Source organism: Rattus norvegicus, chromosome 13 (genome assembly GCF_036323735.1).
Source record: "Rattus norvegicus strain BN/NHsdMcwi chromosome 13, GRCr8, whole genome shotgun sequence".
NCBI classification, from domain to species: Eukaryota; Metazoa; Chordata; class Mammalia; order Rodentia; family Muridae; genus Rattus; species Rattus norvegicus.
In genome coordinates, this window is record NC_086031.1 from 76,828,772 (window position 1) to 76,853,312 (window position 24,541).

At 41.3% G+C, this 24,541-nt stretch overlaps 1 protein-coding gene and 1 long non-coding RNA gene across 7 annotated transcripts in view; one reads left to right on the top strand and one right to left on the bottom strand.

The window, feature by feature from the left end:
- Nucleotides 1-2,157: 2,157 nt before the first annotated feature.
- LOC103692015 (uncharacterized) lies at nt 2,158-17,674 on the top strand. Its single transcript, XR_010057252.1, has 7 exons — nt 2,158-2,508; nt 3,236-3,415; nt 4,526-4,631; nt 6,088-6,128; nt 10,996-11,108; nt 12,035-12,150; nt 17,036-17,674. It is a non-coding gene; the product is annotated as an uncharacterized LOC103692015 (long non-coding RNA).
- Nucleotides 17,675-17,823: 149 nt separating this feature from the next.
- The window catches only part of C13h1orf105 (similar to human chromosome 1 open reading frame 105), a 43,066-nt gene continuing 36,348 nt past the window's right edge, over nt 17,824-24,541 (bottom strand). For 3 of the 6 annotated variants that reach the window (XM_063272488.1, XM_063272487.1, XM_006250171.5), the window contains 2 exons: nt 22,837-22,978; nt 18,723-18,870 (listed from right to left, as the gene is read on the bottom strand). In XM_063272488.1, the coding sequence (XP_063128558.1) occupies nt 18,816-18,870; nt 22,837-22,978 (197 nt within the window). In that variant the 3' untranslated portion in view covers nt 18,723-18,815. Of the gene's footprint in view, nt 18,871-22,547; nt 22,979-24,541 lie in introns of those variants that run through there. The other 3 variants (XM_063272489.1, XM_063272486.1, NM_001014130.1) reach the window with 2 other exon arrangements.

Sequence of the window (24,541 nt, forward strand, 5' to 3'; positions counted from 1 at the left end):
TAATTGATATTTGGTCACCAACAGTAAGTTGAGGGAAAAGCTGATGATTCAACCATTAGAGCATTCTACCCAGAAGTAAAATATTCTGACACAGGGACCATTATTCAGTTCCAAGCATCTGTTTTCCTCCAAGCCTTTTTACTGTGGCTGCCGAACCTCCTGTAGGTCTCCACGCTGTGCTTTTGCCTTGGATTAGTAAGCACATGCCCAGATTTTGGTATAACATAGTCCCTAGATAGTTCCTAGTTTTCCTCACCCAACCCCATCCTCAGCCAGGATGGATTAGATGCCCTGAAATTGGTCTCATAGCTCCCCACTTTCTAAATCCCATTGTTTCCTTGTGGTTTGATTATTTTCCTTCTTATCCAGTAAGAAGGGACAAGCTTTGTATTCTTTTCCAATGTCAAACATAGTGCCTCAGTGACAAGCCATGGCTACATTTGATTGGTATTTTAGGCATGCCCAACCTGCCTTGGCTATCCTGTTGATTGCTTATAGGCCTCTCTGCATGTGCAATGATTCCTGTGCCAAAAGAAAACAGGGAAAAAGAAGGGGAACACTGGACCAGTCAGCTTAGTTATTATGATAAACACTGGATGGAGAATATGTTTGACATACTCCCGCTTAAACTAGATCTTTATTTCTGGTTGTGTCTTTCCTTCCCCACATTTCTTGAATGCTTCTGAAGTCCATTTTCAGAGAGCCTAAAGCATGGCTTTGTCCTCTGATGTCTAGGGCAACACATGATTTCATAAATGGGATATCATTCTTGGTATCTTGAAAACTTCAAAGTCACTTTTTGACCTTGAACATAAACTTAAACCTTTGAGTCAAGGTACAAAGCAAGATCACCTGACTTACCAGATGACGCTGTCAACTCTTCCCTTTAACTATATGAGGCCAGTCCAAGGCAGGGAGGGAAAGCACACAAGGTTGGGGGACTTCAAAGAATAAGCTTGGATAACAAGTGGGGAACCATTAGCAAAGGGAACATTACGGAAAGCAAGGATCAAGGGCATGTGAACCGTAGGGTGAATGGTACAGAAGGAAATGTAACTTCGGGAGAGGAGGCTGAGACCGGCCTCTATATCAGTCCTGTTGGTGTTGTGGAGTAGGCGCTGGCCTAGTTACGATCTCCTCCCCCTAACTCCTCCCTGAGCAAAACTCCTACCTTTCAGAGATGGCTGTACCAGAGAAGGAAGGAAGAGCATGCTTCTAGGTCCCAGGGTAGTCCTGACATCTACACCAGCACACCAGACTGTCAGGCACCAGGTTTATTCAGGATGCACTGGCATAAAGGAATCAAGCTGCGCTGTTAAGGAGTCTCACAAGAGCACGTGCCGTAGAATACATTCTTCCTAAACATTCCTGAGCAGGAGCCTGGTTCCTTCAGCAGCATGCTAAGTGGGTACGGTTTTTGTGTTTTTAAACTAATGGATGATGTAAACTGTGGGAGAGTAGACATAGTGAGCTCATGTTTATAGCCCCCACCCAGGCAAAAAAAGTGTTCGTGGTATGGTATGACGTAAGTGTCGGGAAATATGATCATCTTTGTTTTCATATACATGGGTACCAATCCGAGTGTATGTATGTCTGTGTGTGTGTGTGTGTGTGTGTGTGTGTGTGCATGGCTGATATCAAGGTATCCTCTATCTTTCTTCACTTGTTTAATCAAGGTCTCTCACTGAAGTGTGGACTAGGCAGCCTGGTCAGTAATTTCCAGTGGTCTCTCTGCTTGTCACTACATCCCCAGCATTAGGATTGCAGGTACACACCATCTGGCTTTTCGTGTGGCTATAGAGATCTATACTCATGTCCTTGTGCTTGTGGGGCAAGCGGTTTACTGACTGGCTGAGACACCCTTGTAACACCTCTTTAGAAATTTTGTCTTCCTCTTTTTCCTCCTAATATTAATTCTGGATTTTTTTAAGGGGGCTTTCAAATGCCTCGGAAAGAAACAGGGGGATTCCATTGGGTAACTTGGGGCATCTGTTTGTGCTCAGTGATCGGCAGCTTGTAGGAACATGCTCACAAAGATTTTATGAGGGCCACTCATGACTTCTTCGTCGTAAAATCTTTAGATATTCGATTTCTGTCTTTAGCTGGCTTATTCACTTTTGGTTTTTAGCCTGTGCTCAGAATGCAAAACCATGAGCGCTGTAGGGCGGAGCTCTGGAGTTCCTAATTCTGTCCCTGAGGTGCAGACTGACCTTGAACTATCCTGTTTCCAGTCAGTGTGTAGCATTTTGGCGTTTCCACCGATGGAGGTACTTAAAGGATTACCTGGCCCCGTGGGACACTGAAGGATGAGAAGGACAACGGACGTAGTAATCCAGGCCTGCAAATCTGACAGACAAGCTCTGCATTGTCAAGATCGGGAAAACTCTGGGTTCACTTTCCCCTGAGAATCCTAAACCGCTTAGGACCTGAAATCTTGACTAGGCAGAATTTCCTGTTGAGGATCAGACTCAGCCCCATGGATGCTCACAGGAAAGGCAGTAGGATCAGGTAACAGCCGCAAAACCAAGGTCATGGACGGTCTTTTTACTCGACGATGCTGGAGAGCTCAGTGGGAAGGGGGGTGGGGTAGAAAGGATGTGAGTCCAAGGTCCTCGCTTGGAGGAGGGGCTCGGGAGAGGGTTGAGGTAAGACAGAAAGCCTAGAATATTTTTATTTGGGCTTCAGTTCTCTTTCCTTTTATTGATTCTTATGGGATACTTCATTTTTAAGACCTTTCAGTTTGAAAAATTGATTGTTAAGTTTGTGTGTGCACATGGGTGCTCACCTGTGTGCGAGTCCATGTGTGTATGTCAGAGTTTATGCTACATGTGTGCCCATTGGTGTGGAGGCGTGACAACATCTAGTATCTTCGCCAATACTCCTCTGCTTTATTTATCTAGGCAGAGTCTCTTATTTGAACCCAGAGTTCAGCAGAGCTAGTCTGGCCGGCCAGCTTGATTCAGGGATTAGCCCCCGCCCTCCCAATCCTGTCTCCTGAAGGTTAGGCTTACAGCTGGTGGCCACACCTACACAGCTTTTTAAAAAAGATGTTTTATTCCTTGTGGGTTTCAGATCATGCACCTCAACTCCACCCATGTCCCCATCTCTTCATATCTGCCCTTGCCACCCCCCAACAAATAAAATTAAAAAAACAAACAAAAAATAAACAAAACGACGTTATGGTGTGTCGCGGTGAGTCCCACAGTATACCCTTTTGTTCTCTCTTTACTTGCAGGTGTTCATTGCAATGAGTCTTTGATCTGGTTCGAGGCCCCTGGCTTCTGCAGCAGCAGCAACACTGGATCCTCACCAGACTTCTCTCAGATATCCCGTTGTTGCCTTGTGTCATGTGGATCCTGCAGCTTTGGATCTGCAGGACCAGCCCTTTCACATGCTCCAGCAGTTCGTAGATGAGGTATGTTGAGGTGGGCCAACCCAAAAGCTCTGGATCTGGGTCTGGGTTGTAACTGAGTTGGTCAGCCCCCCCACCCCACCTCCAGAACCCACACTACCAGCGGGGAGATTTGAACTCTGGTCTTCATGTTTTCCAGGCAAGTGCTTTATCCACTAAGCCATCTCTCCAGCCCTGTCCTCTCATTCTAAAGCCTCAGTTTTAAGCTTTCATTTTAAAGGTTTCTAAAAGCCCAGGAATTTGTTTTTGCATCATGTCTCGATGTTTACTGAACATGTATTGGAGAAAAAAAGATGCCATGGGGAAGAAAGGGAGGGAAAGCAGGTGGGCAGAGTTGAATTAAGGGATGCAGTGCAGAGGGACATGGCAAGTAAGAGCCGATGGAGGGGTCCCTTAGCCAAGCTGGTCATTTTAGGGGAGAGCTGGGGAGAGATGATCTGAGCTAGTCCATGGACTAGTAGCTATTAGCCAGGTAAGCGGGGGAAAGGACATTTCCCTCTGAAGGAAGAGGATGTCTTTAGTGACATAAGAGAAGGTACAGCAAAGAGCACTGGCTGAAACTGGAACTTGATCAGAGAGGGGATTTGATCAGGGTGACATGGGCAAGCAGGGGACAGACTGGAATCCCCCTGTGGGCTGTGCTAAGGAACTTAGTTCTTAGGGCTGCTGTGTAAATGAAGAAGTACTGAAGCCTTTTAAGCAAATATTAGCCCTGTTAGAACTTGAGAGAACATTCAAAATAGTAGTGATAGTAACAGAAGTTGGTATTCATTGCATACTTCTTATATACCAGGTAATGTTTTAGACATTTTTCCTAATATGAGATGTGTTGGTGTCACAGAAGCCTTGCCCAAAACCATAGTACTAAGGTATGAGAGCAAGCAAGGTACAAACCACATCAGACTTCCACTACCAACCTTGCTCTCTACCACTAAGCTATAAAAATCCCACATATCCATCTGCACGTCTCCCACTGGGCTTTCTCAGAAACAAAGGCTATTTCCCAGCGCTGACCTCTTTCCCATTGTAGTCTTTCAGTTTTAATCTACCTGGTTTAGAAGTGCTCTGGCCTAAACTACAGCTGTGTGACTTTGCAATCCCCTCCTCCCCCAGGTTTCAACTCTCTGGAAGGCATAGAAGATTCCATATGAGCTGGACTCCTTTGTCCTTCAGTGACAGTCCTGTGGCCCCCCTCCCCCCAGGAAGCCAACTCTGCAAGGTACTTTCCTTTGTTTCAATATCGACCCTTGCTTGGAATCAGCTAGTGTCCCTAGTTAGGCTCAGTCTCCAGATCTCAGAAGAAGCTCATCTTCCTTTAGAGGGCAATGAAATGGAAAAATAATATTATCTCACTTGGAGCTAGTTGTTTGGAAGTAAATTTCCAGGTAATACTCGGAAAAATCAAATCACAGTTAAATGAGAGCCCATAAAAATGTAAATAAGGATTTTTATTCCTGGAGGGCAAATTCCACACCATGAGGAAGCACAAAGATATCCTTGGCTCCTGAGATATTGTCACAAATTTCAAGTATTTTTATTCAATCACTCAGTGATAATTTGCCCAAACACCTGCTGGTTGCCAGGTGCCTTGCTAGTTAGAGACAGAGGCATGATTAAGCCTTAGTTAGGAGCTTGATTTCAACCAAATGGAGAATCTCGATGTCGTTGGGATTCTTACAATGCAGGTGTGTAATGATTTTATCTCTCTGAACATTTCCAGTTCCCCGTGGTTGTCAACTTACAGGTAATTTTCTATACTACATTTGTGTGTGTGTGTGTGTGTGTGTGTGTGTGTGTGTGTGTGTGTGTGTGTTCATGTCCATGCACCTGTGCCCATGAGTAATGTGTGAGTTGAGGTGTGGGGTTATTAGTGGGAACACATGTGGAGGTTATAGGATAGCTTTCAGGAATCGATTCTCTCCTTTCACATGTAGATTCCAAAGATTAAACTCAGGTCATTAGGCTTGAAGGAAAGTGCCTTTAACAGTAAGTCATGTTGCCAGTCCAACTTGTAGGTCATCTAAAAACACTATTTCCCTTGAAATCCAGCTAGCCAGCTAGCCAGCTACTTTCATTCTAGGAAAAGAGATGTGGTTCTTAACTTGGGTCACCTGGCTGGGGCAATTTGTCCCCAGTTTATCACTTCCTCCTACTCCCTCTTTGACTAACAAATGATTAGGCTTTCTCTGGCCCACACTGTTACAGGTCTATTTGGGAATTATTGAACTGTGGTAATTTTCTTCAGTAAAAAGGAAGCAGTTTTGCTTCTCACGATCTCAAAAGAATCACATTGCCTAAAGAACCAGAAGCAGAAATAGTTGAAGAAATGTCAGTGTTTTAGAGACTCTCTGCAAAGCCTGTTTATTATTTGTTCATGACCCAGTGCCATCTGTTCTGCATACCGAAGAGTTTCTCTTAGGGTTTACACATTCGGAGCTCAGACACATGCCTGAGGATAAGTCATTGTGCAAATAAAGTGAGGATGTAAGTCCCTCATTCAATCTGATACAGGCATTTTTATAAACAAAGCAAGACCACACTTCCGAAATGATGACTATAAGAGAGAAAGAAGTGAGTGGACATGGCCAGAGGAAAGGAAAGAAGCTGTGACCAGTGTCATACACCAGGGGGTTCTATTCTTTCTGAATGTCAGAGCTTGTCTTTCTCATTCCTAGGAGGAAGTACAAGGAGAGCTTCAAGGAAGTGAGATTTTCAGGTAATTCCTCAAGGACTCTACTGACTACATCCTTCCTCTGTTCTCTATCTCCTTTTCTTCTTCCTCTTCTTCTTCCTCTTCTTCTTCTTCTTCTTCTTCTTCTTTCTTCCTCTTCTTTTTCTTCTTCCTCTTCTTCCTCTTCTTCTTCCTCTTCCTCTCCTTCTCCTTCTCCTTCCTCCTCCTCCTTCTTCTTCTCCTTCTTCTTCTTTCTTCTTCTTCTTCTTCTTCTTCTTCTTCTTCTTCTTCTTCTTCTTCTTCTTCTTCTTCTTCTTCTTCTTCTTCTTCTTCTTCTTCTTCTACTTATGCACTCATCTTGTTTCCTGCTTCCTTCTGCTAATCTCCAAGAGTGTAACACTGACCTCTTTTCCATAATCCCAAGAGTCAGTAAACCAGTTCCTTGACTGTCACCTACACCACCGTCATTACTAACCCCCAAGTAACAGGTCAACCAGAACTGGAAAGACAGGATGTACCTTGACAAAGGAAACAAGGGCAGCCTTTACAAAGGGAGATGCCAATCTCAGCTGCTCTTAAACTAGAATCCTTCAGACTTTCTGAAGATATCATTTATAGCATTGTTGCACAGGGCAGCAGCCATGACACCTTTGTTTTATAGGACAAAGCTTTAGTCATCTTGGTCTCATCAGTTTCCAACACAGTGCCAAGTGATGCTGAACACTGTCGTATTGACTGCTTAGCCTCAAACAGTTCCATCCAACAGTGTGTGTCTCCCTGCCCGCCACTGTCGGAGCTTTGGAAGGTCAAAGCTGATTGCTTGGTGGTGGGTACATTTTCATATCATAGCAGGTATCTTCTGGTGCTTGAGGTTTGGAACCATAAGTGACCCCAAACTTGGAGTGTGTCCATAGCCAGGTCTTCCTCTCTGTGGTAACAGCGTACTTCCCCCTTCTCATTTAAAGAAACATTGCCTTAAATCATTACTCTCTTTTATTTCTCACACTTAATCTTTAGTTTTTGATTAATAATCGCACAGGTCTAATGGTAGCACATCGCTTTCCCTAGAGTGGAAGATTATAAGGGACATAACAGGCACAGTTATATCCCCAGAGTGCAGCCAGTATACAGAGAGTTGTATATACAATAGGCTAAGCGCTATGACTAGAGCATTTGTACCAATTCCTCAGAGAAAAAGAATTACCCAAGAAAGCATGGTGTAAGCGTCACGTCATGAGATTTGGTTCTTCTGAAATTAAAATAATTAAGGTTACTATTCTTGTTATTCATCGAGGTCGGTACTGTTTTGGCTATGTTCACAGAGCTGAGCAAGGCCCTTGTCTTCCAGCAAGGTAAAGGCGAGAAGCAAGTTAACAATTAGCTGCCGACTTTAGGCAGCTTTAGTGGTAAATGTGATGACTAAAGGAAGCTGACTAGGGATGAGGCATTTGAGGAGGGTAGGCTATTATAAACAAAGCTGACAGCTGGCTTCTCTGAGGAGATGGTGACTGGTACCTGAGGTACCTGAGTTACGCAAGAGGAGGAGCCATGTTCACATCATGAGTTTATACTCCTTCCAGACAGTCCACAGGAATTTCACTGGATAGTCCCTGGGGTTCCTACACAGAAAAATCTAGAATTTCAGACTTCCCATCTGGGTCTCGAAATCTTTAGCAGCATTTAACTTATTTAGTTTAATTTGTTAGTTTTTTGAAGACAGAATCACACTATGTAGTCCTGGCTGTCCTGGAACTCCCTACATAGGAAAGGCCGGCTGGCTTCAAACTCACAGAGAGCCTCATGCCTTTGCTTCCTGAGTTCTGCTATTAAAGATGTGCATTACCATACCCAGCCACCATTTATAAATTCCGGTTACAAAGCCCAGAATTAGCCTAGGCACCCTCAGATGGTTCTGTCTGGGATCAAGGCTCATCTCCCCAGCAGTTTATGATCAGACCTGTAGATGCCAGGATGGCATTTAATAACACTACCATCCAGGAAGGGTGAGCCTAACCCTGCAAAACAAAAGAGTTCTGATCTATCAAGGAATTAGAGATGGCTCTGGGGAACACTAAGCCAGCACCCCAGTGTTCTGGTTGATTTGTTAATGTCTAAGCCTCCATTCTTTGATCTTTAGAGCTTTGGAATGCTTGTACTAGACAATGTTTTGTTCTCATAATTTAAACACACCAAAGAGAGATTATAGTCAAACCTCTCCACAATGAAGTGTCAGGGATGGCTGGGATTGTTGGCTGTGTTAAATATGACAGGCTTTCCCTGTAGCTAACGGAAGGAGTTTATTGTTTGGGTAATATAAACCTTTGTTTTGAGGACTTGCTTTTGTGTCTGCCTGTCATTCTGAGACCACTTCAAATTAAATTGAAGATGTTAACCTAGACTAACAATAAACTTAACCATTTGCATGAATGACCAGATGATTTTTACTCTTCTCTTGGTTTTTCTAGGCCAGAGGTCAGACCTAGGGCCTTGAACCAGCTAGGTAGGTACTCTACTAATGAGTTCATCTTTAGCCCACAAGTGACAGCTTGTAACTTACTTAAATGAATTTTTTTCCCTCTTTCTCTCCTACTGCCAGGTTGGAGACACACAAGATGTTCTTTTCTGTTCTCTGTTGAGTTTCTCTCTGTAATTATGTCCATATATATCTATATATGATGGATGTAGACTTCTGATTTTTTTAAGCTTTATTTAGGATATTTTGTTAAATTTCTCATCTTGGACATTTTCTTCATTAGCACATAAAACAATGGTGCATATTCTAACTGACAGCATGCTGGATTGAGCAATACATGGAAATTAATGGGGAAGCATGCCATTTTGTATGTAAAGCAAGATGGATGCATGGAAAGAGCGTCACGGTAAGGGAAGAGAACTCACTGAGGAGAGAACCACGGAAGAGGAGCATCTTAGATTATTGGCTGAGTTCTCGTCTGACTGGGGAACAGTCCAGAGATACTGAAGCAGAAGCCAAGTCAACAGAGCTGCCAAGTGGGTCAGGAAGGAGGGAAGCTGATGAGTAAGGGACGGGAGCTGGAATGCCTAAAGCTAAAAGGACAGGCTTGGCTTCATTCCCTCCGGTTCCTGAAACCTATCTAAGGGCGTAATAAAGGCACGGAGAGAAGCCTGCATGCAGTGAGCAGAGAGGTTTCAGGGTGACGCCAGGGATACACTTCAAAAATGCTGAGAAGATGGTTCTTAAGTCAGAAAAAAGTCTTCACAAAATGAAATCAAGCCAGTCTTTGTGCCTTTTGCCCTGAATCTATTGTTCTCGATGAGTACTTTTGATGAGTATGTAACCAGCCTCCTCTTTCTGGAATTTTCCCACCCTACTGGTGACAGCTTAGGAATTTTTTTCCTAAGGCCTAGCTAGAAGGTTACCTTAATAAAACCTTGCCAGTTACCTAGTCAGTGTTACTCACATCTGGGAGGGTTCTCAAAGTACTTATGCACTCATATGGTGTCTATGTTGTAATGCACCATGTCTTTCATTATGCTGTCAGCTGGTAAGGAAAAACATTACATGAAGATCATCTTTGTAGGCCTACCATGAAGCATAGAGTCTGGTATATCTGAGGAACTCAAATGCTGATTGAAGGAGTAAATGAGTGAATGAATGAATTGAGAACACAGGCTAGAAGGTTCTTTTAGTGCTGTGTCCTACCTTTATCATAGCACTTACATTTCACTTTGGCGATCTGTTAACCTACAGTGGTTCCATTAGAACACAACTTCTGAAGCACAGAACATGGTTGTGTACTTTATTGTACAATAAAGCAGCCAATGCAATGCCCTTTGCTTAGCAGGTTTTGGGTGAATGCTAGAGGTTCAGTCTAGCTGGGATAACTTCTTTTTAAAGCGCGCGCGCATGCACGTATACACACACACACACACACACACACACACACACACACACACACACCCCAAAATAAACTTGTAGCTAGGCATAGTGGTTCTTGTTCATAATCCAAGCCCTTTGGAGACTGAGGAAGGACTGTCATGAATTCGAGGTTAGCCTGAACTTCTTAGTAAATTCCAGGCTAGCCTAGAGTGAGACTCTATATAAAAAAAGCCTACATAGTTTCAAGCCACGGGGTCCTGGCATTGAGAGGGGAAATGGACATAAGGTTTCACTCCTAACCAAGAAGCTATCTGCAGTTGATACCCACTGGCAAAGAAAAATCAGTTTTCTCCAACTGACTCTTATTGGGTATACCAACCACACATCAGGGTCGGACCCACAACCAGGAGTAGTTGACCAAAACAAAACGCAGTAGTAGTTTTGTAGACTTTTGATCTCATTTTGCTTTTGGAGGGCATTTGTCTTATTGAACTTTTCCTTGTTTAAGTTTTGTGGGTTTGTGTGTGTGTGTATATATATAAGTATTTTTTAAGAAAAGAGAAAAAAAACAAAGTTGGATTAGCAGGAAGGTGGAGAAGATTTCAGGGGAGAAAATCAAGATCAAATATATTGTGCAGTTTTTTTCAATTAAAAGAAAGATGATATATTACTAGGCAAAGTTTTAAAACATCACCTGTTGTCTAATAGCCTATAGATGAAGAGATTAAAAAAGCTTTGTGCCAACCCAGGATCATCATAATTAAGTTTCCTCCAAATACAACTTCAGATACATCATGGAAAAGAATATTTCGAGTGAGTAATTTATATTAATTTAGAGTTATAGTTTAGAGTACTAAGCTGTTATATAGTTTGGATCTAGAACTTCCCCTGTGATCTGTGGAGTAAGTGAAGATTTTTCTCTAGGCTGCTGGGATCTGGCAGAACCTTTAGCACACAGAGTCTGCTTGGAGGAAGTGAGGTCATTGGGAACATGACACTGAGTACCATGAGGTGAACTGTTTTTATCCACTTTGATACTTTGCTTCACCACAGGCAAAAGGACCAAATGACCATAGAAACTTCTGAAACCAGAAGCCAAAGTGAACTTTTCTTCCGCCATGTTGGAGTCAAGTTATTGGTCACAACAATGGAAACTTAACTCAGAGGTACTTTAAATACTCATTCCATTTAATCTTCATAGTAATCCTGTGAGCTAGGTATCATATTGCCATCTTGATGTTATAGATGAAGGCATTGTGTTGTTAGCCTAAGAGTGAACTATCTAGACAGGACTTTAGATAGCATGAGCTCAGAGCCCAAACTTGTAGCCAGTGTGGCTCACCAGCCCTAAATAGCCTGCTCCTGGGGTTGGGGATTTAGCTCAGTGGTAGAGCGCTTGCCTAGCAAGCGCAAGGCCCTGGGTTTGATCCCCAGCTCCGAAAAAAAGAAAAGGAAAAAAAAATAGCCTGCTCCTTTGAGCCAGACCTGAGACAAATACTCCTTAAAATTTGTTCATGGATTCGAGGAACTCTGCTCTGCTTTCCCTGTCCTGGCACACAGGTTAGACAGTGCTCTCTAGGGCCTGCACTGCCTTGGTTACAATACTTCTTCTACTTAGTACGACTTTCTGCTAATGCACCTTTGCTGTTCAATTAGACCACACTCTTATCAAAGGTAGAAAATGCTTGCACTCATTATTGTGCAATAGCAATAGTACAATGCCTCCTGCTTAGTAGGATTTCTGTTAATGCTGAATTAACTAAAATGGAGAAAACCCCTAGACTAAAGTTATTGTCCTTTGTGAGAACTAGGTCGGCCCTAGAGTATCAGCTTTCTTTATCCTCACCAAAAGTTTCAGAATATTGCAACTAAATGAATTCTTTTATTTTAAAATATTCACAAGCCCCTTAAAATACTATGTAAACATAATTAAGTTTTTTTAGCTCTAATTCTTTCTCTGTACATCTTACTAGATAAAACTAATTTGTTGAGATTTACTTTCATTTTATATGAGAAATACACAAACTTAATTTTAAGGATGTATGTAAATATTTTACATTAAACACAATAACTGTATATTCCTTTCCTATAGATCATGACATGATCCCACTAAGAACCTCTGGGCTTCCTACTTTCCCCTTAGCAGACTCCTCTCCCCAGGCAGCATCCATCTTTTTGAAGCCTGTCTAGACACTGGGCTTTCTACAGGTAACTAGAGGTTATATATTATAAACTCCTGCTTTTCATGCTTTCACGTGCATGTACATAGTTGTCACATGTACCCTCCTTCATATTGTTTGGGTTCTGAAGCTTACCTGACTGACTGGTAAATGCTTAGCTTACATTGGCCATCTTAGCCCATTTCCCCTCTCAAGCCTTGTCTGGCCTTGTTGTTGTAAAATTATAAAAAATAAAATGCTGTCTTTTATCCCCCACTAGATCCAACACTGCAGTGCTCCAAGATATCTGCTAGATATCTTGCCAGAAGCACACATATCCCAATTCCGTGGTGGCCCAGACTGCACACTCTCTTACACTTAAATCAGCACATGAAAGAACACACAACACAATAACCTTTAATCCAATTGATAAGATATAACTGCCCACCTAAACATACAAAGCCCTGTACACATTCATCCCTTAAGAACATTCATAACAACCTGTAAAGGTACAGCGTGGGATCTTAACGTCAGCCTCCATGTTCTCTCTCAGTGGTTTCCTCATTCTCCTTCTCCCTTCCGTTCCTGTCTCCTCTTCCTTCAAACTTTTTCTCCCACCCATCCTTCCTTCTCATCCAATGGCAGGCCTCATTCTATCTTGTGCCTGCTTCACCTTTGACATCATCCCACATTTCATCCCTTTTGTCTAATTAAAATTTTTTTCTCTCAAATATAAGCTGAGTACAACTATTATTATTTTATAATTAAAAGCATAAAATATATCTAACACCCAGTCCAACACTTTATCAGTTAAACAGAACGTTTAGTTATCCATTCCAACTTAAGAAAGGCTTAAAATCTGTTATATCCTAGCTAGCTTGTATACTATCTGATAACTATCTAATTAAAAATGTATTTTCAGGGTTGGGGATTTAGCTCAGTGGTAGAGCACTTGCCTAGCAAGCACAAGGCCCTGGGTTCGGTCCCCAGCTCCAAAAAAAAAAAAAAGAAAAAAAAAAAAAAAAAGAAAAAAGGAAAAAAAATGTATTTTCAGAGTTAAACAGCCTGCTAGACTTTGAGACTATAATCAGTCTTCAACCCCGTCAGAAATCTGAGAATGACCAAATATCTATACACAAGGAAGTCTAACACGGCTTCCAGAACTGAGAGGTTGTAGAGACAAATCTCCACCAGCACAGTCCCCTGTTAGCAACATGTGAGCACAAGTCTTCGGCCTTCTGGCCAAAAATCAACTGACAGACTCTTGAAATGCTGAGTTTTGAAGGGCTGATCACTCTGTCTTGGCAAGGTTTATCAGTCAACTATTCTGCATAATTTGTCCCTTTCTCGAGTATTAATTGGCAGATGAAACAGGCCGTTTTGTCCAGTGGCTGCCTAGCCACAAAGTATTGCCTCATCTGGAGGTGGAGATGTTCAAATTCTTCGTTAAATCCACCAAAAGGGAAACTGTTAAGAGCAGATATGTCTCAACAAAGAGAAATAACTTTAAATTTCATATTTGTAGATTTCTGACGTTTTTGAAAACTATCTATCTATATAAGTTAATCTGGACTGATCTTTGTATCTTAAATATTATCTTGAAAGTACTCTCACAAACTCAGAGCCATGAAATTTGCTATTTGGCCCTTAACTCACATGTGTAATCAACTTGGAAGTCTGTAATGACATCAATAGAAGAACTGACTCTAAACCTTGTACTTTTAAACTTTTTTGACAAATAAATTCAATACCGAAGCAAAGATATGATTTTAGCTTAGTTACCAATGAGATTATGACGTACAACTCAATCTAGCTAATTCCTCCCTGTTAAATTACAACCATTTCTAAATTCCTAATAAAAACAACCTTAGAATAACCACTTTCAGCCTCCCAAAGTCCAAGGAATTGGGGCCGCGACTCCTCTACAACTTCTTCAAGCTGTACATGGGTGTTGAGATGTCCTTGGGGATGGGGGTAGGAAGAATGAAGCAAATGCTGTAGCTGGATGTGTCCTGACTGGACCCAGCTGAAACTCCTTGAGACCAGGAATCCAGGTGGGCACACTCTGTAAAATACAACTCTCAAGACAAAAGTTCAGGATCAAGATATCTTTTTGTTTGATTTTTCTTGAATCTAGTTTGTCAGGTGGTCTCCCTCTCTCAAATCTGATCAGTATGACTCTGTGAGGTTGCCAGAGCCTAATCACACTTTTTAAAAACACAAGACAAAATCTCCCAAAATACTGTGTTCCTTAGTCTGTAACCAGAAAAGCTTGTATCTTGTACTCTCTCCCAGAGTAATAATATAACCATAAAACTCAAAGTCACACCCATTATGAAGATTAAATAAAATTTAAAAAAGGAAGTAAGCTAAACAATAGTGTTAAACAATGAGCCTGATAGGCTTTTGTACTCTGTGATATCGGGAAATAAACCAAAATTCTCGTGGAGCCCACCTTAAGAGAATCTGAGCTTCCTGTTGTGGTAAGTATCAAAAATAACCACAAACCCTTGCTAGCCAGCATAAACAAGCCATATGGCCTTTAGGGGGGTAATTCATAAAACAAACTAAATAACTTCTATCAATTCTAATACCAATAAGCAACTTATCAAACCAGGACATTAGCCCAAAATATATTCATCTGTTAAGCTCTCTACCCAGAGCCACAGATTTTTATTTATTAATAACTTCTATAATATATGTCTGCATTCCCTCTGCCTGGTGCTATAGACTTTTATCACAACTCTCTACTTGGAGTCAGTGACTAATTTTCTTTAAGTTCTGAACCATGTGTGAAAATCCCCACATGATTTGGATAATTGCTGTACTCTCTTCTTATAAACAAATTTAGACCACCTTCTAATAATGCCTGCCATTAAGAAATAGCTTGTCTAACTAGGGTTTCAACCCAAAATTCCTGTGGAGCCCATGTTAGAAGGAATATGAGTATCCTGAAAGACTTCCTTTAAAAAGCAGCTTTTATCTTTAACTCTCTGAGCTGTAACTACTTATCACACAGCAGGGGACCTACAGCTTGCCAGCACAGGCTGTTTTGGTTTCTCCCTGGGCTTGAGACATCACATGACTCAACATGACCTCCTCTTACTTAGAAAATAAAACTTTCTCTCAACTCTTAGGATTACTAGTGGATTCTCGCCCATCATGCTGGTTCGCCATCTGTTGTAAAATTATAAAAAATAAAATGCTGTATTTTATCCCCCACTAGATCCAGTGCCCCAAGATGTCTGCTAGATATCTTGCCAGAAACACGCATATCCTAACTCTGTGTATACTCCCTGTACAAATCCATCCCTTAAGAACATTCCTAACAACCTGTAAAGGTACAGTATGGAATCTTAACGTCAGCCTCCATGTTCTCTCTCAGTGGCTTCCTCACTCTCCTCCTCTTTTTCGTCTCCTTCTCTTCCTTCAAACTTTTCTCCTACCCATCCTTCCTTCTTGTCCAATGACAGGACTTACCTGTGACATCATCCCACATGGCCTAAGGGTAATTATCCTGCTAATGGCTTTCTCTAACCGCTCCCTGCCTTACCATTGCAAAAACATGAGGTATTCCAATAATTCTGGGTATCTCACAGGTTGAGTGAACAAGCAGGCTGAGCAGCAAGCAGGTGGTGCCCACCCCTGGGGGGACACCAACAAGATGAGACTTGGCTTGCTTTGGTGTGTGGCCAGTTTTATCCCACAGAAGAAAGAGGAGTCACAACTGTGGTGTTATCCTTGTGACTATATTAACTCATGATCAGAATGTTATTTCATACTCCATGGAAGTTATAATTGGTAGTTACATATAACTTCATAGTCACATGAAGAAGGGTACTATTTAAAGAGATCTTTAGCAGTATTTATTTGTGTGTGTGTGTGTGCGCGCGCGCGCGCGTGTGCGCACAGGTAAGGGCATGTCATAGTATGTGTGTGGAGGACAGAAGGCAACTTTAGGGAGTTATATTCTCTTTCCACTACTGGTTCCAGGGATCAAACTTGGGCAGTCAAGCTAGAAGGACAAGCACTTGTACTCATTGACCCATCTCTCTTATGCATTTTACAGAACAGTCTTGGGAAGGAAATTTGGGGATACAGTTCTAGGTTAAATTGGGCAAATACACAATGTATCATCTTCAATTTGATCTGATTTTAAAGAAGATAGCAGTTATACAGGACTATCTTCCATGTCAGACATATAACATCTTAAAGAGTTCAGCAGGACATGTTTGCAAAAGGTCATCAAAGCCCAGTTTGATAACAATCGATGATCCCTCACAGGGAAAGGGCAGTGAGGGTCATGGGACCCTCAGCTGAGTATCTAGACACTCCTCCCACCCCATTGTCTGTAATTATACCTAAGTGCACATGGGACTAGAGGAATAGGCTGGTAAGGCCCAGAGAGTGGGAGCCATGGGGGGTTTACCATCGAGACTTGGTGCAGATCTTCCAGTGTGGCTGCTTCAAGGGCACCCACGTCTGAAGATGGGGTAGATACTGTTTACACTTCCCCAAGAAAAGGAAATTTAACAACTCTTATAATAGTCGTATTGAGGAATTTAAATATGGATCAAGGAGAGATAACACAGGCTGGTTTATAATTCTTAAGAAAGACAAGGGTGATAAGTGTTAAAGGAATTTGTTTTGGAGCCTTGAGTTGTACCACTTAGTGTAAAATGTCAGTGTCTTTAACATGGTAGCATGCACTGCAGTTGGAGTAGATGTGACAAAGTATAGGCGGGTGTGGGTTCCAGTGAGGGAATAGATCAGTGCTCGAGTGTTATTTCTGCTTCTCTGTATATGTTAATTTTTCTATAATTAAATGTAGGTTAAGCACAAAGCCTTTGGGATCCTTGATTTAACAGGAGTGCTGTGAAGTAAGTCACAGGATTTGGTTTCTGATTGTAGTCTTTTCCACGAATGTATCACAGAGAGAAAGAAGAGCAGGTGATCTAATATGGACCAGTGGGTGACAAAGTTCAGATTCAGAAAGATGGAGACCGTCTGGAATCTAACTAAAGAAGAATACAAGTTCATGCATATGGCTTCAAAAAATATAGTACAATGGGTATGATGTTGCATGCCTTTAATCCCTGCACTTGGGGAAAAAAGACAGGTAGATCTCTTTTGCTTTCCAGACCAGCCAATGGTGCCCAGTGAGACCCTGTCTCAAAACATGGCATGTTGCTGCAGGGGAAAACTGTAAGGACCACAATTCTCACTAGAATGACAGACTATCTTCCATTGGTGAGAAGGCTATGGCTGAGACTGAATTAGAGATTTGACCATTGTGGGGAAAAATATGCAATTTCAGCCCATGTTTCAGTAGGACGTCTAGAATGAGGGTGTCTGTTTTCACAGCCACAGCCTAGGATTTAGATTTTACCCTGAATGGCACTGTGGGCTGAGTCCACATGGGATGTTTGGAGTCATATCACTACCATAAACATGTAACAACAACAGTGGAAAAGAAAACAAACAAAATCAGGCATGCCTATGTCAGTGCAATGAAGAATTTTTGTGAAGTACCCTAGGGAAGGGTGAATGAATAAACTCCTGTTTAATGATAAGAGAGCAAGAGTGCAGTCAATGCAGAGAGAGAGAGAGAGAGAGAGAGAGAGAGAGAGAGAGAGAGAGAATGAAAGAGAACGAGAGGAGAGAGGGTGGGGAGGGAGGAAGGGAGGAAGGGAGAGAGAGAAAGCAATTATAAAATGCTACATTAGCATGAACCGTTTATTGTTGGGTGCCAGAACTTGCCTTTCAATGGCAAAACTTCCTGAAGGCCAGAGATAAAATGTATTCTTTGGACCGGACACTTGCTTGAACTTGATAGAACTCAAGGTTTATGTCCGTCTGTGGGAGTGTCTTCAGGACAATTTTGCAGATGGTTTATCAGGTTTCCAGTGTCAAAGCTACATTAGCTTCTTGGCACTTTCAAAGAGGTCTTTTGTTTCACCCTGTTCTGTTTTTGAGTCAGTGAAACACTGAAGTAGTTCACAACCCGAAAGGAAAGTCAGGGTGGAGTTTGCAAAAACCTCTCTGCCATTTTCTGCCCTCCAGCCACTCTGCTTGACTTTTAAGAGCTAACCAGTGTTACCACGATCCTTTTCTTGATTTTACACATTTTGTACTCTTTATGCACTTTTTCTCAAATCGAGGGAATAAAGTTTCTAGCCTTTTTCACAGCTTGGAATCCCCACTGGATGGCTCTTACTAGCTGATGAACCCAGTAAACTTCTGAAATAACTGATATCCATCCATGCTTCACCTGGCTTTTCTGCACTTTGCTGACCAGGTGACAAAATGTCTCGCCAAAGACTTCACAAAGAACAAGCGATAACACATAGCTATTTCTCTCCCATTGGCCTTGCTGGAGAGGTTCAATAATTGCTTCTTTGTTCCCGTCAGACAGCAGGGCGACTGGTGATATGGAGGATGTTATTGCTGAAATGGCTGGGTGCTCCTTTTTGTAACTCATGTTCCATGCACTGTGTGTGTGTGTGTGTGTGTGTGTGTGTGTGTGTGTGTGTGTGTGTGTGATAGGAGCATGCACATTTATATTTCTCTAAATGAAATGATAACTCCTTAGAAGGCAGAATCACAATACATAACCAAGTCTGCCTTCAAACTCCCAAATTTATGGATCTTAGTTTGTGGTTTTATGATAGTTATTAAGCCTAGGGATGGACTTGCCTTTATTTGAAATATATCTCAAATAGCCGAGTAGCTCCTGCAGGGATACAGTGCAGCATGAGGTGTTGTTATCCTTGTAAGGTTACACATGAAAAAAAAAAAAGAACAGATTTACAATTAGAATTATAAGAGAGTTGTGTAATGTAATGCCAAATTAAGTTGATTTTAAGTAGAATATAGATGAAGACCTGTTTGATCACCCCAGTTTTCTCTAGGGGTTAGTTTATCCTTTCTTTCACTGTCTTCCTCCTCCCTATCCTCAACATTGAACCCATGGCCTCCTGTATGAGAGCCAAGCCACACACTTTTACTTAAGTCTTGATCATTTTCTCTCCCTACCCTGCCTCTCTGTTTATGTATGTGTGGGTGCACGTGCAGGCACCATCTGCTTTGTTTTCTGAAAGTGTCTCTCACTGGTCTGGAATTCCCTGATTAGGCTAGACTGACTGGCCAACAACCCCCAAGGCTCTGCCTGTCTCCACCTTCCCGGCATTAGAAAGTTCTAGAACAGCAGCAGAACAGCTTCATGTTGCCACAGCCAGCTTTTGATGTGGGTTCTGGGGCTGCCACTCCAATCTTTTCAAGTCAAGCACTCTACTGGCTTCCCAACCCCCTAAATCTTGATTCTTAGTAGTTTTGCTCTTAGGTTTATTTAGAGATAGCAGTCCCATGGTTCTTCCTTTGTTGGGCAGTTCTAACTCTGAACAGCTGTACCAAGTGAAACCTGAATGGAGCACCTTTGAGACTACCTGGTGTTATGTATGTTAAAATAATGAACAGAAGCTGGCCTGCATGGAAGACCATTAGGCCAGGGAGCCAGCAACTTGCTAATAGTTTCAGTCTTCCCGTCCCCGTCTTTCTCCCTCTCCTCACCCGATAATTATGATCAAGGGAAGAATACAAGTGACCCTTATAAGAGAACACAGCAGTGGAAGCCCAATCAACTTCCCAGAATTAAAATTGGGACCAGATGTGACCCTGGCCATGCATTACATAAGACACAACAGGATATAAACTACAGCACAGATTTTGCCAAATATGGCATTTCTTTTCATTCCTAACGTAAGGGAATTATGCAGACTGATTGGTTTTTAAATTCCCTGTTGGGGTGAGAGAAGGACAAGTGTATATACTAACATCTATAGATTTTTAACGTAATTGAGGGTTTTTTTTTAAAGCAAAATCAGACTTTCATTCTGAAATAAAAACATCTACCCAAGATTATCAATTTTTCAAATTTAATCTGAACTACACACGGCTTTGGCATAGGAATAACATTATCCCAATGAAGACATTGCTTGGCCTATTCATGATAGATCTTGGGATGACACTTAAGAATGGTCAGGAGGTGAAATAACAACAGGTTCATATCATTGCCTCGAAGGGAGAGGCAGTTGAGCCAATAGGGACACTGTCAACCATTTGGCTCCTGCAATACAGTGGAAGCAAAGTATGATGCAGGTAAGATGATTTATTTTAAATAAGTTTATTACTGATATAGAAAAGCCATCCAGTATATCTGCAGATCTCTTTGCAAGTTTGAATTAAAATGGTAGCAGTGGGTTAGTTGTACATGGATATGTGTTAGAGATAGAAATCCCAATTTGGGGCATTCTGCCCTCAGTGCCATTACTCTCCAGGATTTGATTGTAGGAACAAAGTAACAAAGAAACTCTTCTTGGTTGGCTATTTAGCAATACTACTGAGGTCATCACTAGTGTGCTGAGGCCATAATAATCAAATTTGGGTCTTATGTTATGGGAGATTTCCTACAAACTAAAGTATAAACCAGTGAACACTCATATTCAAATTGAAACATGAGAGTGCAGTGGGAGTAGAAGACTTCTGTTCTCACTGGGACACTAGCTGAGAAAAATTACAACGTTCATATGTAGTAAAGGGAAGCTAATACTAAAAATTAGTATTATAAGTGTTGAAAACCTAGTATTGCCTTTCATCTAAATCATCTACCAAGGAACCATATTAGTTTTGGCATGAGTTAAATCACTGTACCATCCCTTTCCTGGAGATCTGAAGATTAAAGGAAAAAAATATATTCATATATATGAATTAAGTCTTAAAATGTGGACTTGGAACCCTTCAGCCTTTGAAGTTCTTTTGAGCTCTCAAGTTCATAATTATTCACATAACACACACACACACACACACACACACACAGAGAGAGAGAGAGAGAGAGAGAGAGAGAGAGACTCTTATTCTTCCCCAAATATGGTAGGAATTTTCCCAAGACTAAATGACATGTGATAATTTAAATATTCCAACACCAAATGAATGTGCTTTAAACATTATTTTTAAAAGTGTTTTTTAAAATTATTTAATTTCTAATGTGGTAGACATCAATAAATATAGCTCCCGTTTTATAATTCTTTAGGGTTCTTAACTATTAAAGAGTGTAAAATGTTACCAAGACCAAATAGTATAAGAAACATACAGAGAGGGAGAAAGAGGGGGAGAAAGAAAGTGGTGGAGAAGGGAGGGGAGAACAGGACAGAGTCCCATTGTCCCACTCAAGGCATGCCCCCAAATGATATAACCTTCCACAGTACAAGAGAAATAAAGTATGGTATAGGTGAGATGAGTCACCTGTCACCTATTACTACCTTGGCTCCATTTCTTCAAGATCATACTACCCTTTGGTGGTTTCAAAAGCTAGTGGTCAAGTCTTTACTCTGTGGCCATTATGGGTATTTAGTACCTGAACCATAATACCCACTGTCAAAATACTATCAAATACCAAAATGCTATCCTTGATGATATAGTTTTGAGGTATTCTAGATAAGGCCATCTTAATGAGATTTCAGAAGCAATTTATCTCCTAAGCTATATAATATTCATGTTACCTCAGATAACTGTTCATGAGGGAAGTGTTTCCCCTAATTTATGAGTCCCCCAAGACCCTTCACTGATGTATGCATAAACAAACAACAACAAAGCTTTTCTGTGCTGTTCAATTGTCTGAAATGATAAAAATCATGGAGACTATTTTTGAAGTTCTGGAACTTCAATTACAGTGAAAACAGGAATCATAGTCTACCACAAATATAAGACAACAAAACAGGTTTTGTCTGTTTTTTCTTTGTTTTGTTGAGTTAAATTTGGACACTGATTCATTGATCTGAGATTTCTTAGCTCCATTCTTCAAAAAAAGAAAAAAAAAAAAAACAGTTGGCACAGAGGCTGTCCTATAGGCTGGGCTAGCATCTACTCAGGGTCTGCCGTTCCACTAGGCAGTTGCTTCCTAAGAAACAGAGGGTGTTTGTTTGTTTGTTTTTATGAAGCCTCTTGAAATTTGGCTCAGAAAATATATGACCAAATACATAACATTTGCAAACTTGGAATTTTCCTTTGTGTCCCACACATTATGTACATACAGATCAGCATAGACCAGAAAGCATGCATTTTCATATAAAAATAACTTCACCATAAAAGTATGGTGTAGATATGCGTAAACAAAGATTTGCTGAGCACCTGATCAATATATAAAGAAGTAAAGAAGGTGAGATGGGGTGTGGTTCCTGTGACTACAGATTACAACACGTAATCATGTGTCACTTTCCAGTTATGACATCATAGTGTCCCCTATTAGCTATAAAATGAACTGAAAGAAAAAAAGGTGATTTTTTTCCCCCTTATTGTGAATAAGATGAAGTAACAGAGGGCTCAAGGAGTCATCCCTGGTCCTCCTACTTGAAGGGATGGGCTAAATAACTTACACGGAAAACCCATGACTCGTAAGAAGATTGTCTATCATTTATTACAATATAAGATGCATTAAAAATTTCAGCAAAATAACAGGAGGCACATTTACCATGTTCTGTGTTAATCAATAAATCTATAGTTATGTAAATTAAACCATTTTTGTCTTTAGGAGGAAGTGATAAGAGCTAGAATAGCTGCACATAGGAAGGAAAGAGTGACTCATCTTTCGGAAGATACAAGATGAGAGGAAGAAACTGGGTTGGAGAGGTGGCCTTTTTCCTGAAAGTTTGGGGGTAATGAGTTCTGGCCACTCACTTACTGTTTCACTGTCTTGCTCATTCCTTTCTTTTTGGGAAAGGCACAGTATTGAGTATCCTGAGGAGTTTTGTAGGCATCTGACAGCAGCCTGTGGAAAACAGCAGTCCTGGGGCCTAAAATGGGCAGCCTGTAGCGAATGCTCTCTGGAAGACAGTGTGGAGAAGAACAGAGAATAAAGGCTTATACACTTTTCTCACAAAATACACAAAATAATCAAGGGCCACCAAAGACTCCTCTAGCCTTAGCATACTAAAAATTCACGTAAGAATTTCTTTTAATAGAATCATCTCATGGCAACAACATTTAGACTTTTATAAATCTGATCAAAGACACCAAGTAAAATTTAGAAATAAAACCCAAGTGTTAAGAATATTGCCAATTCTCCCAGAAACTAGATAAAAGGACTTAAGATAAGGCCCTTAGAGGACAATCTTGAGAAGCAGGAAGCTTCTCCCAGGAACTGGTGGACCGTAAAGTTTAACAATCTTGAGAAACAGGAAACTCCTCCTTGTGATTTTTCATTAGTATTCTCGACACTTTCCAATGACACCATCCCTGCCCCCTCCGGTCGTGGTTTCTCCCTTTAAATACCCTTTCTCCCAGCCTTTCGGGGTCGAACTCCACCGCCCCTGCGTGGGATATGAGTCTTGAACCCAGTGCACTGGTTCCTATCAATAAACCTTATGTTTATTACAGAAAAAAAAAGAAGAATATTGCCAATTAAATTTAAATTGAATTAAAATGTATCTGGAATTGTAATATTAGCTCAAAGGAAAAGAGGGTTCAGTTCTACTGAGACTGTCCCAGGACACATAAATACATAGGTCTGTTCTTTGGGAAAAAACAGACAACCGTGATCTTACAAAAAGGCTACAGCCAGGAAAGGGTTTAATATTTCAAAAGATACTTCATGTTGTGAATAATTCTTAAGTCTTTACCATCTTGACCTCTTCTTCAAACATAATTTGATTTAAAAAAAAGAAAAGGTTTACATTGCTGCTGCCCACACCCCACAGCCTTGCCTGTCTCCCAGGACTACTACTTTAACCAGGGACACAGGTCAGCACCTCCACCCTAATCCCCACACCAGCTGGGACCCCACAGAGCCCTTCAGATATGGGCTCTATCCTGTGCCCTATTGGAGTCCATCTCCCTTCCAGTCTGAACCTCTACCCGCACTCTCCATGGATCAATTCTCCCATTCCCTCACTCACCCACAGCTCTGCCTGTCTCTCAGGAGGCCTGCTCTAATCAGAGACACAGCACAGCCTTCCTCCCAGAGGCCTGTTCTAACCAAGGACGCATAACTCCACCTGCCTCCTGGGAGACCTGCTCCAATCCAGGACACCCTGGCCAGTTAACACCAGAGACAACCAGATGGCAAAAGGCAAGCACAAGAACATAATCAACAGAAGCCAATATAATTTGGCATCATCAGAACACAGCTGTTCTACTACAATAAGCCCTGAATATCCTAACACACCTGAAGAGCCAGATTCTGACCTTAAATACCATCTCATGAAGATGATAGAGGCCTTTAAAGACAATATAATTCCCTTAAAGAAATACAGAAAAACATAGTAAAACAGGTAGAAGCCCTTAAAGAGGAAACAAATAAATCCCTTAAAGAAATACAGGAAAACACAGTCAAACAGGTGAAGGAAATGAATAAAATGAAAACACAAATGGCGGCAACCTTGGAGATG